Below are 20,430 nucleotides of genomic sequence, written 5' to 3' on the forward strand. Positions count from 1 at the left end.
CATCTAAAGCAACAACACGGGTTTTCGTTTTAAAGTGAAAAGGTCAAAAAGTGGTCCAGCACAATGAATGACTGACGTAGATATTTCACCAATAGCAAACGTAGCCAATATCTATGACCCCGCCTTCGGCAGGTCACTGGTCCAATCACAGCGCTCCCTCCGGAGAAGCTGGGCGGGACGGTTACATCCCTGACAAAGGTAACAGGTTGCAGTCGCCGCATAATGAACTTGTTGCTGTGTTAATTTGCGTAGCTAGGAGTTGGTTTTTCACACACTTTTCTTTGTGGACTTTGATGGAAAACATTTGAATTGTCATCGACACAAGGAAAGTGAAGTGTAAAAGAGGAGCAAAGGAATAACTTTAGAAAAAGAGGTAACTTTACGCTTGTTGTTGGACTTGTCATAGCCAGACAGCTAAACCAGACAGACACGACCTGTCAGACAGTTAACGTTATGCTCCTTGTGGGATGTTTTTCGTTTGCTATGTGGCGCTAATTACTTCGTTTAAGTTAGTTCTGTAATCATGTTTTACAGTATTGTATCACTGAGTTTTTTTCTGTTAGCCAGTTTAACGTTAGCTTGGTAGCTAACGTTAGTTTGATGGTAACCTTAGGGCTCCAAGCTAACGTTACTTCAGAATAACTTGCCTGTTAATGTTATATGAAATACATGATGTGAGGGATGTCTGCAAATGTTTCTGTTCAATGTATAAGTACTCCCAGGGTGACTACACCTTTCTGAAAGTAAAATGTAAGACTTAAAATACTAAACTAAATATGGTGTAATGCCAAAGGAATTCATACTTAAAGGTTTCACTCCAAAGCAGGTCTAGCCTATAGTTACCTCCTACCAGGAGGATTTATTATAGATAACGTTCGTGTTTAAGACACAAGAGGCTACATGTAACCACATTTCAAATCCATCTAGGCCTTGACTATATGCAATATAATAATAAAATAGCTTGACATGTAAATTATTCTCTGTAATCTACAGAGAATATACAGGGATGCTCTTTAAGATTGAGCTTGAGTCAGATGAAACTGATGATGCAAGCAGGAGTGTGGGGAAAGGCTCATGATTTTGCCACGAAATTAAATAATTATCGCATTTGACTTGCTAAGCCACAGGTCATGTTGACACAGTTTAATTTTACGTGGTAATAAAGTTTAACCTGGTAGCAATTCTTAAATCTGGTCAGAGTTATAACGGTTCGTAAAAGGTTACAGGTACAAATATTCTAGTCTGCAGATAAAATCCCAAATCCCATAAATCAATAACACACACACACACACACACACACACACACACACACACACACACAACTCTATCTCTCTCTCTCTCCTCTCCCTCCCTCCCTCCCTCCCTCTCTCTCTCTCTCTCTTTTTCTCTCTCTCAGCCTGTGTAAGTGGAAAGGACAGAGAGAAACAAGTGTCTGGAATGTGGGGTAAGGGAGGGGCGTATTTATGTGCTCCTAATATGGTGTCATTTGTGTACTATTTGGTAACACTGAAGTATCTCTTTGTTATGCCAATGAACTTATTTGGATTTGAAAAGAGGAATAAATGGCTGTTTGTTTGAGCGTGAAAGGCGAGCAGTGGCAAGTTTGGAGAGAGGTTGACCGCTTGAGAGAGGAAGAGGGCCTGGTTTTATGTCAAGAATGTAATGGAGAAGGAGAATACCCTGAGGACTGAGTGGCTGCCTGTCCTTAAAGGACACAGGAGGCATGAGCTACTGTCCATCGCTCTTACTTACACCTTCATGTTTCTATTTTTTAGGTTATGTCTGTAAAACGTAATGATTTACCTGAAAGAAAAGGGACAAACTACTGTTTTACAGCTTTCCCGTGTTGGCTTAATAGTATGCTGTATATATATATATAGTGTTTAAACAGTCAGTTAATTGATTAGTCAGTCGACTACAATGCTTTGACAACAATTTTGGTGATCGATTTAATTATTTACAGTAATTTATCAAGTAAAGAATTAATTATTCTTAAATGTGTGTATTTGCTGCTTTTCTCTATTATATCATTGACAAATGATCATTATTCACTATGAAACCAGTAGTTTGACATAAAAACCTTAACTCTAGGCCCATCTACTCTTTTACTGTCGCTTTTAACCTCATCTCACTCATGTCTCATGTCAGCTTGGACAATTGTAATGAACGATTTACACTATTTTATAGACTAAACTATTAATCAATTTATTGAAAAAATAATCAACAGGCTAATGATAGACAATAATCAGCCATTGTCCATGTCCAAATTGTCAATACATTCTACATACTAAAAGCACAGAAGCACATACAAAAGTTAAGACTTAAATAACCTTGATCCATTGCTGCTCTCTCCAGCTGAATCCATTTTAGGCCAGATATGATCTGATCACATTAACCATGCTGACACTTTCATGACTCCACACATTGCTGTTGTTTCATTTCTCTCCACACTCGCTCTAATCTCCTAATTGTATTTTCCATTCCATCTCAGATCTTAACAGGGAAGCAGCTCCAATTCAATTAACTGTGCAGAATTAAATTTGAGGCCAGAGGCAGAGAGTCCGTCAGCATAACTGCAGGGTAACGTGACTGGCAGAGTCAAGAGAAAGGAGGCAAGAAAGCCTCAAAAAGCTTGTTGGTATACACATCGTATTAATAGAACGGGTGTGGTTTAGAGACCATAATTGCTTGAGTGCCTGTAGCTTAGTAAAAGAATACTAGGGCCGAAACTGACAGTTTTTGAAATTATCAATAAATCTTCCCATTATTTACTTGATTATTTGTTTGATCTAATAAATGCCCGAACATAACGAAAAATCTCATGTATCACATAAGGGGGAAACAATTTCTTACTATCACATAAGATTAAAAAAGCAGCACATTTGCACAATTAAGAAGCTGGAACTAAAGAACAATCATTTAATTTCTAATTGATTAATCGACTATCGTTTCATATCTAAAGGATACAGAGTCACACAGTGTTTCTTTCAAATAGGAAAAGCAAGAACATTGGGTGTGACTGACACCCAATGATTTCCTTAATTAATTTCCTTAGTTAATTTCACAGCACAGGCACTGTATAACCAAACAAATTATAGAATAACTTCTTTAATATCCTACTTTCAATATGGAAAAGGATGCTTATTTTAGAGAGGTGTGGAAAGAAATTAGCTTTGGGGAGAAACCTAAAAGTGGGAGTGTATAGGGACAAAAAATGTCTGTGTTAAAACCAACTTGTAATCACATAAACAATGTAAGAGAGGGACTGAAAGACCATAGGGATCATTTTGGCATTCTCAGAATTGCTGCCCTCATTTTCCGCCCCACATCAGCCGGACAATAGGATGGGTTCCCCCTCACCCCTGTCTCTCTTGGAGCTGGGACTGCGTTCCTCCTCACTGACATACAGACATGAAACTGATCAAGAGATGCAGATGAACAGATGGTAAAAGAGAAAGATATTGTAATTACCTTACATTCACTTATCTGTAACTCAGTTTGGCACACTTAGACTCTACAGATCACCATGGTTCAGATTCACATGAATTCAGTGGACATTGCCCGCATATGGCACATTTGTCCGTGCATGACATGCTTCACCTTGCTGTGATGACTGGCTGATGCTCGACTGCACAAATGTGTTGTGACACGGTGCTTCCTCTGTGGTTCCCAAAGGGTGGGGAACAAAATGGACTTACTGCACGTCTGATGAGCAGGTCTGTCTGCGGACGATGCTTATTGCTTAAGCACCACAAGCAAACAGATACCTTCCAAGGTCAATCCTGTCGCGTTGCTTAGCTCACTGCCAGCCCAGACACTTTCCATCACCTATTCCTGCTCCAAAGTTGTTTTACGTATTAGTTTTTGCTTTCACAGCAGGCACATATAAGATAATCATCCGTCTGGGCTCACTTTGCTGACTGTATCTCATTCTTTGCTTGGTCTGTGCTGCGTCATACAGCTTGCAAAATCTGTATGGAAATATGAAAATGTGTGTGTAGGCGTTCAATATATGTAATATGTATGGGTGCATGTGTCAGAGTTAGCTATTTGGTGGTTACTTTTTGAGTCAGTCCTTTGTGTGTATGAGGGGGAGGGTTGTGCACAGGCCAGCTTGACTTTGGATTTTATCACACAAGGCACTGATAAGAGAAGAAAAGCTGAGTGTTTTTTTTCTCTCTCACTTCACCATCCCTGTTTCACTCTCCCAGCCCACTTTCTGTCTCTCACCTTGGAAAGCTGTGGAGAGGAAGGAAAATGTGCAGAGGTCAGGGAGGGAGTGTTGTAATAGGTTTGGTGTGAGTTTAATGAACCATACCCATGTACGTAATAGACATGTGGATGAGATCTCACAATGTGACCTAACACAAAGCATGGTCAGTCTGTCAATGTAATATCAGGAATCTTCAGTTCAGTACTTTTGTTGCCAGTGACGAATAAGGCTGACAGTGACTTATCACTAACCCTTGACATAGGTGTGATCAGTTGAAATAGTCTAGAAATAGTTTCAGAATTACTCATCAAGGGCTATCAAAGGGAGGCTTAGGGAGTCAAGAAAAACATAAAAGTGGAGAAATTACAGTGTGAAAGAATGAAAAGGTCCTTACTAGTTGCCCTCTCTCTATTCAAGCTGTCAATGTTTTGAAGAGGGAAATAGGTTTAGTATCTGGCTGGGAAAAGCTTTGTTGGTCCTTACAAGGGGAAAGTGATATGTGGGTGTGTGCTTTCAGGTTAATGACTAATGGAGTGCACTGAGAACAAAGTCCACACAAGCAGTCAAGAGCCAGAAACTATGTGTTACTGCCGATAAATCTGTGTCCCTGTGTGTTAGACAAGACGCTTTGACAACGTTTTGAAATTCCAGGGTTGTATCTTAATGAGTGTCTAGGTATTCTTCCTGAATTTCCTAACTTGAGGGAAGTTTTAAACTGGCTTTTGATTGCATTGTAGCGGTCTTTTTTTTTTCTCTCTGCGACCCTCAACCTGCCATTGTGAGTACAACCCGAACCGATACTGGATTTATTAGGCCAATACTGAAATCAATATTTGTAAATTAAAAAAAATCTGATAACGATATAAATTGGCCAATAGTAAGACTTAAAATAAAACTGTACCGATCCCCTAGATTTATATTTTTAAAGAATTGTGACCAAGATACTAAGCAGGACATTTTCAGTGGACAAAGTAAACTTGTCAGTGCTGTCTGGTGGATAAACTGTGTAATAGTGACACTGTTAAATCATCTCAAACCTTGTTTGACATTTCTGTACTGCAAGATTGTGTTCCTTATAGGCTGGTATGCTTGCTCTTGGGGGAATTACTAGAATTGTTGGGACTTTATAAATTATAGAGTGTGGTCTAGACCTACTCTATCTGTAAAGTGTCTCGAGATAACTCTTGTTATGATTTGATACTATAAATAAAATTGAATTGAATTGAATTGGTATATACACCGATATATCTGCAATAAACTGGACGATTTATTTTTAAATTGTGAGCTTTTCAGTTTTAATCAGGTTTCTGAACACCTGCGGTACACATACCTCAGCCAAATCCTAAACACACAAAAAACTTTTTTTTGGGCTCAATGACCGGTGCAGAAATTACTTTCTTAATTATACTTATAATTGTTTTCATGTTGAAGTGTGCAGAACACTGAACCTTAAATTGTGTGTATGTGTAGGGCGGAAAAAGTCGATGCGGACAAAAGCATCTGCCAAACAAATGTACTGTAGTGTAATGTAATATACAATAATGCATAAAGAGCAAACATTTGGGGTATGAAAATACTAGACCAAAGCAACTATTTAGCCTGTTGGTTGAATGCAGAAAACTAGCCAAAAGCTCTGTTTTTTATGTGATCATCCTTCTTCTTCTGCTGTGTTAACAGCATGAGCACACCATCTTCAGGTCGGATGACCCCAGTGGACTATGGTGTCCAGATCCGCTTCATCAATGAACTCAACGACACTGGCGGGGGGCAGCCAGGGCCCCAGCCCAAGACCAAGTCCCAGACCACCTCCAAGTACGGTGTGGCGGTCAGGGTGCAAGGTATTGCTGGCCAGCCATACGTCGTCCTGAAGGACGGAGAGAAAGGAGACTCGTATGGTGTCCAGCTCAGGACATCCTCTGGTTACAATAGCCTTCCCCGGAGGAGAGAGAAGGCAGAGCCCGGAACACAAGGGGCAGATGTAGATGGCGGGCAGGGAGGGGCACTACGCCGGGCCCAGTCCCATGGATCGCTGCTGGATAGGGACGGAGAGGGAGGGCCAGGCGATGAGGATTTTCAGCTGTCTAGGCCACCAGGGGATGGAAAGTCTGGTAGTTATGGGAATCTGGATGGAGGAATTGGGGTAAGTAGGGAGAGAGAGCAGGTTCGGCATATCGGTGGTAGAGAGGGTGGCGTGGAAAGGAATATGTGGGATGGTTCGTACAAAGCAGGGCTCAACCGGTCAATGGGGTCAGTGAGAAGCAGTGAGTCCTACCCTGACCCTCCCCAACAAACAACTCAGAGACATACTCCTGTCAACAGACTCATAAACAGGTTTGATGCTGGTAACACTGGTGGCCAACAGAGAGGACTCCCTCCTGAACAACAAGATCCCAGAGCTACAGCTCCTCTCCTCACCCCCAACCCCTACACCTCACCTCCGTCCTCAACTCACAGCAGCCTGGGACGCAGCCAGGCCGCTGTCACCAAATTTCCCGCACACTCCACTAACCAGTGGACTTCCCCAGGGAGATATGCCGCTGCAGAGACACCACACGCCAGTCTGACTGAGGCACAAGTAAGAATACAATGTTTTTTGGCTGGGCATCACAGCTGATTTCTAGTGAGCCACAAACGCCACATAGCATGCAACATTGCAAGAGTAGTTTTCTGATCTATGTCTTAAGGTGACTCCTGACCTTTTGCTGGACCAGGGTCAGAGTGCAGAGACGACCATTGAGGAGGAGCAGATCATGCAGACTATACACAACATCCTGAGACAAGGGTATGAACCTACATGTTATCTTGGCAAAATACGTACAGGCTTTATTCACTTGACATAATGCAATGGTAATAAATAATTACATATGCACGTGTTATACATTGGGCCATTGTCACCTTTACTCAGGACCAACGAAAGTGATGTTGTCATCAAGCACAAAGCCAAGGTCATCTTTCAGAAGGTTCAGAATCTAAAGGTTTGTCCTGTTTGAGAATATGTCATTCTGTCTGGGTTCTTGCACTAGTTTGTAAATTGGATAAAGAACTATTTTGAGCAAACTGTTAACATGTATGTCCACATATATTTGTTTCTTCAACAGCCCAAAGAGAGACCTCAGGAAGAGTGGATGAGAGAAAAGTGGGAGCTTGAAAGTAGGATTGCTGAACTACAAACTGCCCTGCAGGCAGAAAGAAGGGTAAGTAAAGTAGAAATAAAGATGCAAGGGCATTTATATTGATAACTGCACCAATAGGTACGAGATTATTAATAGTGCTGAATTGTTTCTCTATACTTTGCTCTGGTGGATAAGACACAATTTACACAAAGACAAGACATGTAGAGAATGTATGCAAGAGTTTGTGGTTGTTACTGTAGTTTCAGGGCCTTGGATGACCCACCAAGCCTCCCTAAATTCACTTGGCTGATTGGAACTGGCTGCCACCAGAGGATGTTAACATTCAGAGAGTAACCTGCCACTTTGAATCAGCTCTGATTACACGGTGCACATCCAGTGCCACACATAAACACTCATCCAAGTCTCTTCGAAATGAGAGCACCAACTATCAAGTGAAAAAAAAGCTGTTGGTTGAGAGTACTGTCCTCAGAGTTTTTATGTCTTTAACTAATCTTACCAGGAGGGCTGGGGGTTCATTGAAGTGTGCTTCAGATTAATCCCCACATTAATCCTTAAAGCCCTCTGGCCTGGTCAAAGGTGCACACACACAATAATCTAACTTCAATAATGACTCATTATATGTTGGCTTAAGGAAGGTGGACAGGTCTTAATCTCTAATAGCTCCTAAGAACTTAATCCCTTGTGCATATTGATCAGTGGGCAAATGCAAGCCAGCTTTAACATTTCCTAAAGCCAATTGTTAATGCCACCAGAGCTACCTTATGTCTTATGTTTCACTGCACTCATTTATTCATCATGTCTGCTTGTGCGTAGAACTCTGTTAGCAATTCTGATCCTGCTCTGAAAGCTGAGCTGGAGTCCTGTCTGGATGAAAATCTGCAGCTCCGGGAGATGCTGGACCGGAAGAAGAAAGAATTAAATGAAACACAATCAGAGTGAGGACACGGCAGCATACAACACACACACACACACACACACACACACACACACACACACACACACACACACACACACACACAGGAAAAGCAGAAAGGGGCATGGTACCATTGTCTGTGGGTCTTGGATGGAGAGGGGTGCATGACAAGCCCACTTTGTTTTCAGCACCCACTCCTCACAATTTCATTAACAAACAGTTACTGTAACTTATTCACAAGACAATCAAGTATGTGATTTGAATTCAAAGAATCTTTCAGAAGTGCGTATGTCCTCTTTTCCTCGCAGGCTGACTCAGCTGCGTATGGACAGGGAGAACGCAGAGGCTCGGGTCAGAGGAATGGAGGACCAGGTGGCTGAGCTTCAGGATGAACTGAGAAGAGAGAATGGCAACAAGACGGTAACACACAAACCCACACAGATGCACAGGGAGAAACTATCTCACCCCCTATTGGATTTAAAAAAAAATAAAAAATAGGCTGAGGCTAAAAAAATCAAGACTAAATTGCTACTCAAGTCACAATTTGTATCATGTAGCAACATATTTACAGGTTGATAAATTGAAAAATCTTTTGCAATCAAAAGCTAGATTAACTTTAATTCCTGCTAAGAAGCATAAGGGTTTGTGTAAACAAACACATGAGCAATACTGAGACTGAGGGCGTTTTCACATCTACCTCATTTGGTCCAGACTTTTGGACTTTTCAGTTTGATCCGAACCAAAATTACAGGTGTGAAACCTCCCCCGGACCACGGTCCGGATCAAAAGACCACATTTTGGTCCGATAAAAAGAGGTGGTCTCGGTCCGGACCAAACTGAACCATGGTCCGGTTCGTTTATAGTGTGAAAGCATTTTTTGGATGGTTCAGACTTTCGGACCAAATACAGGAAGCTCTGGCAGGCTCTCCTTGTGTTACAAGACCGGGGAGCTCCTTTAAGGAATAGCTCGGTGCTTAGTGTGTAGGCTACATGAGAGAGTGAGTGACAGTGAATGCACTCAGAGCAGCTGTTGGCTATCGGAGCAGAAAATACATCAGCAGTTTATTTGTTAAGTGGTAGTAAACGTTCAGTGTAGGTTTCCGTTTGTCTCTGAATAAATGCTTCAGAAAGAAAGTTCCAGTGTCTTGCTTCTTAACATCACAACAAAACAAAAAGAGCCGCAGCAGTAGGGGAGAGCAGCAGTCAGCTGAAAAAACTCTGACACAGAGAGAGGATACGAGAGGACGGGGAAGCCCGTCTACAAACCAATCAATTATACGTATCTGGAGACGCAGCTCACATATGTGATGACGGCAGGACGTAGTTTTGTCACGTTTAGATCTTTAGTGCACTTGCATAACTGCAGTGTGAAACCAAAACTTACCGGATCAAATGTATACAATGTAACAAAAACATGAACCTTGGTCCGGACTTTCAGGTGTTGGGCAAGTTACTTTTAAAAAGTAATTAGTTACAGTTACTAGTTACTTCTTCCAAAAAGTAACTAAATTAGTTATTCAGTTACAAATTATGAAAGTTACTAGTTACTTCAGAAAGTAACTATTGCGTTACTTTTAAGTACATTTTTAAATGCTTAAATGTGACCCCACCTCCACCCCTCTTTAATGGAACTTAAAATACATGTTCATGTTCAATTATTTACTTATTTAATGCGGGTGAATTTTGCAATTGGCGGGTAACACTGTCAATCTACCTCAGAAGTGAGTGATTCAGACGCGTGACTATCGGTAAACAGGGTACACAGTAGCTTACGGGCCTGGTCCAATCAGGGGCCCGCATCACTGGAAGACATTGATTGACAGCCGGAGCCCCCTATCGCATTTTCATTACTCGCGAAAATCCCAGCAGTCCCACGTGCAGCCACTGACCAAGCGGGAGTGAGAACGGGTTGATCATTTCCTAGTTTCTGATATGAAGACGAGATGTGTGTGTGACTCGAACATCTCACATTTACCAACAAAACATACAGTGAAAGACCGTGCAAAACATTTCAGACCGTCCTGCCAACCTGTATACATTTTAACATCAATGTACGCTGTAACGTTTCACTCTAAAGTCAGCTGCTGCTGTTTCAATCTGTCGGCTGTCTGCAGCGAGCGCGGCTGCTCCGTTTTCCCCGCGACTGAAGCGCACACACAAACACACGCACAGACACACACACAAACGCACACGGTGGATGCAGGAAAAAGCGCAGATGAGACGTACATGATGACCTAAATTGAGGACAGCTAAACTCGTTATTATAAGTGCAATGATAAGTTAAAGTCCAATAAGTACTTTATCAAACCGTATGAATGTGTGTCCCAGGCCAGGATAGGAAATTAACTAACAATGTAAAGATCAACAAGCCACTGACAATGACAGATATGTTCATATTTGATTCATTCAATAAATTATTATTTTGTGTCTTAAATCCACCAGCCTTTTTCATATTTTACCAACATTTGCAGCATCCTGAGCCTTTTTGGTAAGGTTCCTAATCTCAGCCCAGAGTAATTAATTAATAGTAATAAGTATTATTCTCCCCAAAACAAGTTTCCTTTTTATTTATTTTTTTATTTTTAAGAACTATACAAAACAATTCGTGTGTTATGGTGCGCATTCACCAGTGTTTTGTTGTTGTTGTGGTGCGTGTAGGCTACTCCTGATTTTGTCAGTCATCTCATCTCATATATGCAGTGGCGAGCCAACACCGGGCCCCTATGCAGGATTATCAAGGTGGGCCCCCCTACTGCAGCACGTGATGACGCCGCAGTGTCCACGAGTAGGCTACCATCAATAGGACAGGATAGAATCATAGAGACACAGCAATTCCTGTTTTTCACCTTTATGACGCAAAAAAAAAAAAACTGGCTGGTAAAAAGTCCCTGTGGCTGGTGGTCAAAAAAGTTAACTTCATGCCCTGATTATTTACGATAAATCTGAATATTATAAGGAAATGGACACTTGATACAATACATTATTAACAGAAACAATGTACACAAATCTAAACTATTTTAATGTTGCTGTGGGACAAAGTGAGACTAACCTCCAATCAAATGCCATGTATGTAGATATTATGTTTATATAGTGGATCGATACAAATAACACAACACCTCAACAGGCCACAACTGGGCAAAATTAAATTATGCTTGTTAAGCACTATACCAAAAATAAATAACAAATATATACACTCTTTGTAGTGCAAATAACGTAAGTGGCCTGATGTTTATATTTGTGTGTGTGTGTGTGTGTGTGTGTGTGTGTGTGTGTGTGTGTGTGTGTGTGTGTGTGTGTGTGTGTGTGTGTGTGGGGAGTAGGTGATAGAGCGAGGGAGAAGTGAGAGAGTGACGGCGATTAGCTTTCGAGCGAGTAGCGACTCTAGAGTCATGTAGTAAGAGAAACAAAGTGTCTCCCCTGTTCTTTCTGACCACGGTGGAAAATCTGTAGCAGGAATAGTTAACCATCTCCTTGATTTCATAACGCCACACCTGTCTCTCTCTCGTTGACTGACTCGCTTGTGTTGTTTGTTGTGTGTCTGACTATGCGTGCTTTCGAACACTCGCCCAACTCTACCTCTGATTGGCCTACAATGACATTTTACTCAACCTCAGCCAATCGTCAGCATTTATGCGCTTGCGTCGTGCACTGCCCACTAACCAAGGAACAACAGTAAAAAAAAAGTCTTTGCTCGGCTCAGACTCAGAGATCTAGTAGGTCTGATGAAAAAAAAAAACAGCTTCAAATATAGTAACGCGCCGCATTTTTTGGCAGTAACGGTAACAGCGTTATTAAGATGGGAAGAGTAATCAATTAGATTACTCGTTACAGAAAAAAAGTTACGCCGTTAGTAACGCCGTTATTCCCATCACTGGAAAACGCCCTGAGAGATCAAAAGAGTATCAAGTTAATATCGTGCATTCCTTGTCTGCAGGACCTGATGTCTTGTCAGGCACAGCTGATGGAGGTGTGCCAGCTGAAACAGAAGCTGGAGGAGACACTGAGACAGAGAGAACGGGAGCTAACAGCTCTCAAAGGAGCTCTGAAGGAAGAGGTGGCCACACATGACAAAGAGATCGAGGTGCTCCGAGAGCAGTACAGCGCTGACATGGAGAAGCTCCGCAGTAGCATGGAGCAGGTGTCTCAGGTGTGTAGTAGCCAGCTCATCATCACTTTCATTTGCCATGAAAATGTGTTGAAGTTGGAGATAAAAATTGGGCAAACCAGTCCCTCAACAACAGACCCTATCAGCAAAACTCTGAGAAACCACTTCAACTTGTTTGTAAGTTTTTGTGACAATCTTTTAATATTGTCTTATAATAGATTTTCTTATTGAGAATGATTTACAAGAGTCATCTTGTGGAGAAGAAGCTGCATGCACCAGTGCATTGAGCATGCTTAGCGTAGGTGCACTATCTAGCATCAAGAAACATTTTAAACTTGATCTCTTTAATTAAAACAAAGTGGAGTGGTCTATCTATCTACATAGGTATTCATGTCTATGAAATAAATGGTAGGTATATAAACAAACGTGCCTTTAATTCTTCTGTCTTCTTTTTTTAGTCTCACGCAGGGATCGAGACAGAGCGCTTGCGTGTGAATGCGTCAGTTCGCTCCCTGCAGCAGCAGTTGGAAGACTGTAGAGACGAGAGCAGCCACTGGATGGAGCAGTTTCACGCCACCAGAGACGAACTTCGAACAACCAAACAAGAGTGAGTTTATTCTAACACATCATTGTTCACAAAGGGTATTCATTATTACCTACCTGCATTTGGGCTTTCCGATGCTCTCTTGGACATAGATTTTGTCACTGTCTTTTCATGGTTTCTCTGTGCACCTGCTGTACTACTAATGTGTGTCCATCTCATGTCATCTGGTCAATGTTTCTCCCCCTCTCTGTCAGAGAGCCACCCAGCAGTCCTGAAACACCGTGAGAGTCACTAATTGAACAGTATTTGTGTTTAGATGTGCAGACCTGTAGATGTGCCTAGCTGTGCTAACAACTGTCTGGCTGTAGTTCCAAGGCCATCCACACTTACAGCCCTAATTCACGACTGTGTACATGATCCAAGTTTAAATATGTACCATGAAGCGTCAAGTACCATAGGTTTCAATGGGAATATGGACCATATTTAGTACTGTGGTTGAGCAGTGGTGCTGAACACCAGTAACAATCTGGACATTTTTACATTTGGCTGTTTACGTCTTCATTGTGTCTATACAGCGTAACGCTGCATAAACTGTTGGGGTGGTGTGGATGATCTTACATTTTTGTTTAGCAAAAAAACATTTTCTAGACTTGTTTTCTGTGAATATGTCTGACTGTTGTGGTAACAGGGAATGCTGATTTATTTCCTGTTTGAAGATTATATACTGTAATGAGTTATTTGCTTGTTGAGTACATCAAAGTAAATTAAATTCACATACCATTATTCACCTATACAATCTAACTGCTGCGGATCACATAATCAAGCAGTACTTACAATATGTTTATATGGTACAACTTGTTCAGATCAGCTGTATTTGATCTACATTTTTTAGACTCCTGCAAACCCGTCTGGAAAAAGAGGAGTCTGAGGAGGAGCTAAAGGAGCTCCAGGAGAAAGTAAGCACCATGAAACAACAGATACCAGACCCTGGCCACACACAGACTCTCCAGCAGGTGAACATGCACTCAGCTTCACATGATCTCTGACGCCTGTGTCTTTGACAGAAATGAAGCAGTTCAACCATCATTTGCCCATATTTCTGTTCAGGAACTTCAGCGGTGCAGTACTGAGCTCCAGAAGGCCAAGTCTGAGGTGGAAAAGCAGATGGCAATGTGTGACAAGAAGGTCATGGAGGTCATCTCCATCAAGAAATCTCACCAGGACCAGGAGGCAGAACTCAAGTATGAGATTGACAGGCTGAAGGACCAATTACAGAGGGCCAGAGAGGATGTTGCCAAGGCACAGGAGAAAAACAAACGGGTTGGTTAAATCTTACTGAGGTTACAAGAAAATAAATAAAATGAATCACCTGGCTAGCACAACTAATTTGGGTGTCTAGTTGGTTAGAAATTCTCATCTTTAATCTCCATCATCTCTTGTATTTTTTTGTCAATATCATTCCCTCGCCTTCCTGCCAATAGCTCCCAGACCCAGCCATCATCTCAGCTCTGGAGGAGAAGCTTGGAGAGACACAGGATGAAGCTAACCAGCTCAAAGAGAAACTCTCATTAGCTGAGGAGGAAGTGGAGGCCAGTAAAACACGCCTCAGTAGCGCTCAGATGGACGTTAAATCGCTCCAAGATGCCCAGCAGGAGCAGGAGGAGGCCAACACACGTCTCAAAGAGAAACTCTCACGGTTAGAGGTAGGTCACATCCTCTCACACACTACAGTGTGGCATAGACCATTAGTGTGTTAGATACCCTGACAGCAGCAGACGTATTTAACGGGACATCCTCTGTGGTTTCCTCAGGCTCAGCTGCAGGTCAACGCCACAGAGAGCTCCGAGGCAGAGATCGCCCTCCACACTGAGGTGAGAAGGTTGAGATCTGAGCTCGATGAGGCCAAGAGAAAAGCCTCCAGACTGAGCCAGGAGCAACGTGAACTTATCCTGCGGGTGGAGGATACGGAGAAAGACAAGGAGACACTCAAACAGACCTTCAACCAGCTGGAGGAGACCAAACAACAGCAGGAAAGAGCTCTGGAGAAACTCAACAAAGAGGTAATAAGGCGAGATTCATCGAAATAAATGGACATTCCTATTTAAATCAACGTAGCAGGATGGTCCGAGAGGTAGGTATTTTTGTGTGTACCGTTGCCATTTGCTATTTCTATGGGGATATCCTTTTTTTATACCTTTGCAAACAAATGAAAGCTTCTTCAACATGGATCATCCAACTGCTCATTAGAGGATTCACAGATAAAGAATTCACCCTCTTTGTTTTTTCTCCTTGTCAGTATGAGTCTCTGACCATGGCCTCAAGAGAGGAGGCGCAGACTCTCCGAGTTCAGCTGGAGGAACAGAGAGAGAGGGCACGCAAGGAAATGCAGGAGGCGCAACGTCACGGAAACGACGCTCAGGGTGAACTCGAAAAAAGCCATATAAATCTAAGGAGACTGGAGGAAGAGGTGTGTGTTTGTGTTGGGAGTGTTTGTGTGCAATGCTCACTCGCTTGCTTGGCCGGGTCGTTTTTATTATGAATGTCTGGTCTGAATGTTTTCAGTAGTTTTGACACATAATATTCATGGTGCATGATTGGCTGATTGTTATTCATGTGTCTGTGTGATATAAACATGCAAAACCACATATTTATTTCTTGATGAAAATTCAGTCTGGCATTGCTGTTTCTAATATTATTATAAATCTAACTAGATGTCACGACAGAAGAAGGAGCTCCTGCTTGTATGTGAGGAGAGAGACAACCACCAGCTGGATAAAGAGCTTCTGACCAACAGACTGCGCCACCTTGAGGGAGAGATAGAGGCCAACAAAAACGGCCACAATGAGAAAACCAGGGAAATTCGCATCCTGGAGGTAAGATACAGTACGTGCATCTGCTCGCCTCAAAGGTTTGGGAGAATAAACCATGACAATAATAATAATGCTATAAAAATTATTTGTTCAAGTGCAATACTGTCAGGAGTGCAATAGAGGGTCTGTGCAATATGTGGCCATGTTTAATGTTGGCAACTGACTAGTAGTAATATGTTTTTTATTTTTTTATATTTATTAAATGTGATCTTGTATTTATTATTTGCTGCCATTGCACCAGCTATATTTATTGATCGACAGTTTTCTATTTACTGGCCGGTATCTTTTAATCTGATTGTAGATTACTATTTAGTGTTTGTAATGTATGCAGCTTCATTGTGCCCAAAATGAATTTCCCCCCCGGGGACAATAAAGTGTATTGTATTGTACTACATGGCTCTCTGCTGGTAATAGTTCCGCTCTGCATACAATGTCAGTATACTGTAGCTGTCTGTGCACATTTCTGGACATGTTTCTGCACATTTCTATTTGTAAATAGAAAAAACAAAAACAAATATGGGTAATAGATACATGTTATCAGGAAGTACAACAGATCAAGAGTATTTATACGCTTACATTTCCAAACTCTGCACCATCAAATCTCTCATTGGGGCTAATCCAGTGCACACTGTCTCTTTTCTGAGCATCTAATAAAGTTGATCTCATCTTGTCTCTGTCAGGACAAGCTGAAGCGCGTGGAGTTGGAGCTGGAGGAGGAGAGAAGCAGCGTGGAGATGCTGACCGACCGCGTGGCCAGGAGCAGAGACCAGATCGATCAGCTCCGCTCTGAGCTCATGCAGGAGCGATCCTCCAAACAGGACCTGGAGCTGGACAAGAACGCCATGGAGAGACATGTATGTAACACGTACACAACATCTCGCTTTGCTGACGTTTGTGATCATCAGTTACTGAAATCCTCAATCTGCTCAACACATACCCACCCTGACCCCATTCAAGTATATTTTGGGTATGTTGACCTGCTGTTTGTCCATGTCTGTCCCTGCAGCTGAAGGAGCTGAGGAGTCGTGTGGCCGATATGGAGGGCCAGTCTCGCTCCTCAGCAGGAGTCTCCCAGCTGGAGAACAAGATCCAGGAGCTGGAAGAACGCCTACGGACTGAGGAAAGGTACAGTGCAACAGACGGAAAACATGCTGCAGTCCAGTAGATCTTCATTCTGGATCACTTTTTTTTACAACTGACAACTGAATATCTCAAATGTTTTAACAGCTGGCTACAGAGCATCTTCATGAGAGCAATGAGGTGGCAAATGTCTTGCTTAAGGGCATTTTGGCAATAGGCAAAATGGGGAGAATATTACTCATTAACATGCTCACACGTCTTGTGCTATGTTCTTCTCTTATATATCTAAAGGGAGAAGAACTCTGTGTTTGCGTCTCAACGACGTCTGGAGAGGAAACTAAAAGATCTCAACATGACGCTGGATGAGGAGAAACAAACACACACTGAACAGAGAGACCAGGTAAACCCATTCACCTCCTGAATGTGTGTCAATATTTGAATTTACTCTTGAGACATGGGAATACATAAATAGTAAAACTACACTTCAACCTCATCCTGTGTTGCAGCTCGCTCTGAGAGTCAAAGCTCTAAAGAGGCAGGTGGATGAAGGAGAGACCGAGCTGGAAAGGATAGATGGGCTGAGGAGAAAGGCCCAGAGAGACATGGAGGAACAGATGGAGCTCAAAGAGGCCTTGCAGACCAGAGTCACAGCACTGGAAACTGAGCTCAAGTAAGCATTTCCTTTAATTTGTATCCAATTTTTTCTCTCATCCAATTTGTTACTCACTGTGCGCTTATGCAAGACACCTCCTGGCGGCGCGTGCGTGCGTACACGCATGCGTGCGTGCATGCCTGTGTGTTTGTGTGCGTCTCCTTCTTATGTCACAGAATGAATAAAACTGCATGTAATGACGTTATTAGCAGCGAACCCAGATTCCTTGTCTGTTACACACAATTTGAGACACCTGGTAGAGATTCACCCAGAGGTGCAGTATTTCACAAAGTGATGTGTGTGTAAAACAAATCAGCAATCACCCATGTGTGAAAAGGTATTTCATTAAACTAAAAAGGCACATTACTAATGCACCACAGGGGAAATTAAATTCCAGACATGCTCCCACTACTAACAAGGAGATGCATGTTGTTCCCTTGTATTGCCAGCAGAGGGAGAGCTATGATCACCTAGCAGCACTAACGGTTGCGAATGAAGCAACTGATAAATAAAGTGTGTGTCAACAGTTAATAATGGTCTTAATAATATCACTGATGATTATGTGTCACAGGAGAAAAACGCAGGCAGCAATGCGCCCAGCTTTGGATGCATCAGCCCTCAGTTCAGATGACGACGACGACAGCCTGTATGACTCCTCCACCATCACCTCTATCCTCACTGAGAGCAACCTCCAGACCAGCTCCTGTTAAAACAGCACTTCAGGGACAGGGTTAGGGGTGGGGTGGGGGGGACGTAGTACTGTTAAGGGAAAGAAAATGGAGGAAAGTGTAGGTTAGATGCTTTGTAGACTAGGAGTAAAGTAAAGTCAAAAGGTAGAATTGTATTATACCACAGACAATGAGGGAGGGGTGCAAGGACCTGGGAGTTAAATTACATATTGTAGAGGTTAGTAGGGGAAGGATTTTCCTCACCAGAGTGAATTGAAGGAAACAAAACATCCTCTGCATTTCAGGGTATTTCTACACAGATGTACCCCAAGGTACAGTTGGAAGTGCAAAAGCTCACTACCCCACAAAACCAGTATCTGGATTGTGAGAAGATAAATGAGACTAGAAGCACATAGAAATATAATTTAAAAAACATGTCAGTATTCAGTATGTCAAACCATTTCAGGGTTGAGATTCTGGGTCGAGCACTTAACGGTACCAAGTCTGGCTTTGACTGAAAAAATCAGATATCTTCTCATCATCTCTTATAGTAGACAGTTTACCTTGGTTGACTTCAGTTTTCTCTGTAGCACAGCTGTCAACTGACTGAACTCATAAATTCGGTATCCCAGCATGCACAAATATTGAGTAGAACTACTGGCAAACATGGACCAAACACTGACGTTGAGTGCATTCATGGTTGCCAAAAGAGTAACTATATGCAATATAACACTATAATTCTCATGCTGGTTTTCTGAAAGTTGATTTTCCTAACCAAATGGTTTACCTAACGCAAATTATTCGTATTGAATGAAATCTGAAATTTGTTTACATAAAAAAATATATTTTCACGTGTTTTTGGAATATAAATATATGTCACTTCTGTGTTTATGTTACCGTCCAGTCTTTAATGTCACACGGTACACATTCTAGGAATTCAGAATTATAAAATATGACACTACTTGCATCTGAAATGGATTCTCTTGTACAGGGATACAATATTAAATATGTGATGGTAACCTCATGTTGGTGTGAAGGTTTAGATTAGTTTTGTCTTTATTCACTGTATCTGAAGCTGTTGCCTGGTAGATGTGCAACACAATTGTTGTGGTTTATAACTGTCAGAATATCACATATTCTCATACTGTATACAAGTGGTTTTCCACTTAATGGCCAAAATATCTTTCTGTCCAATAAAAACTTTACAAGTGTGAACCTGCACAATTTCTATGCATTGCCTTCTAGTAAGTCACTTAAATATATTCTTGTCATTTCATTAAAATGCCTTAAATTGTTACAAAATAATTTTGTAATTGTAATTCTTATCAGAATGTTTTTGTAAAATGTTTGTATTGTAGATTTTTTTTGTGTCGTAAGTTGATTTTTGTATACAGTTTAAACAATCAGTTGGAGCAATAATAACTACATTTTGCTGCAATGTTTCTCTCTATCTTTTCAGTGAAACTGGAAAATGGTACTTAATATGATTTGTTAGACAGCTGAGTATAAAGCTGTTGAACTAAAAGATGCTGGTTTATACATTACTGTAACTGTTGACTGGAAAACATTCGCACTGTGACTGTACTTCACGTGATTGAGAATTTTTCTATTGCATATACATTTATCAACAATAAAAGTTAAACAATTTAAGTAAAATTGATCTATGTTTATTTTCCTTGTAATAATTACAGAATGCACATTTCAGGATGTTCCATTTCCTCATAGTTTTTGTGAATGTTTAACAGAAGGAGTCAGATATGACTGGCTTTCTGCCCACTTAAGTGTAAGATTACACTGAACAGCTCACCCATTCCAGAGAATGAAAGTCATGTGGCTTCACTGGAAAAGTATACTGCTGGAGGAAGTCAACACATCTTTTACCCAGAAAAAAAAGTTAATGCGCAATAACACACCAATTCTACTTTGGTAAAATATATTTCAGAACGCAAGTCAACTTCAAACGTGATGGTATGTCAATGTTGTGTTCACAACCTGTTTCTGCTGGCCCCAAAAAGTGGCAATTTTTTATTTTTTTATTAAAGGTTTAATACCATGTAACTTATGAGGAAAGACACATACACACTAGCCTTTATCAGCTCTATTCTAAATAAAAGCGTGAAATGTAAAACATGTACAATGTGCAACAAGTATGAACAATATGTGTGATAGACAAAAAATACAAGCTAACTTTTAGAATTGTGATAAGGACTTTAACAGAATCACATTTGATAGTGCATGTTGCCATGTTTAA

General features: G+C 41.4%; 1 protein-coding gene across 4 annotated transcripts; it reads left to right on the forward strand.

The window, feature by feature from the left end:
* Positions 1-173: 173 nt before the first annotated feature.
* LOC116049538 (cingulin) lies at positions 174-19,827 on the forward strand. 4 transcript variants are annotated; one of them, XM_031299291.2, is made up of 21 exons: positions 174-373; positions 5,891-6,788; positions 6,898-6,995; positions 7,119-7,188; positions 7,312-7,407; positions 8,161-8,282; positions 8,569-8,680; positions 12,195-12,407; positions 12,824-12,972; positions 13,164-13,190; positions 13,802-13,922; positions 14,017-14,229; positions 14,391-14,612; positions 14,721-14,969; positions 15,206-15,376; positions 15,621-15,782; positions 16,460-16,633; positions 16,786-16,904; positions 17,151-17,259; positions 17,366-17,529; positions 18,083-19,827. In XM_031299291.2, the coding sequence occupies exons 2-21, from the start codon at positions 5,892-5,894 to the stop codon at positions 18,219-18,221; spliced, it is 3,627 nt and encodes a 1,208-aa protein (XP_031155151.1). In that variant the 5' UTR covers positions 174-373; position 5,891; the 3' UTR covers positions 18,222-19,827. The 4 variants fall into 4 exon arrangements, with proteins under 4 accessions (XP_031155151.1, XP_031155153.1, XP_031155152.1 ...); XM_031299293.2 differs by having other exon boundaries at positions 6,925-6,995; XM_036006214.1 differs by lacking the exon at positions 174-373 and adding an exon at positions 3,598-4,991.
* The last annotated feature ends 603 nt before the right edge of the window (positions 19,828-20,430 follow it).

This window comes from Sander lucioperca, chromosome 10 (genome assembly GCF_008315115.2).
Source record: "Sander lucioperca isolate FBNREF2018 chromosome 10, SLUC_FBN_1.2, whole genome shotgun sequence".
Lineage (NCBI taxonomy): Eukaryota > Metazoa > Chordata > Actinopteri > Perciformes > Percidae > Sander > Sander lucioperca.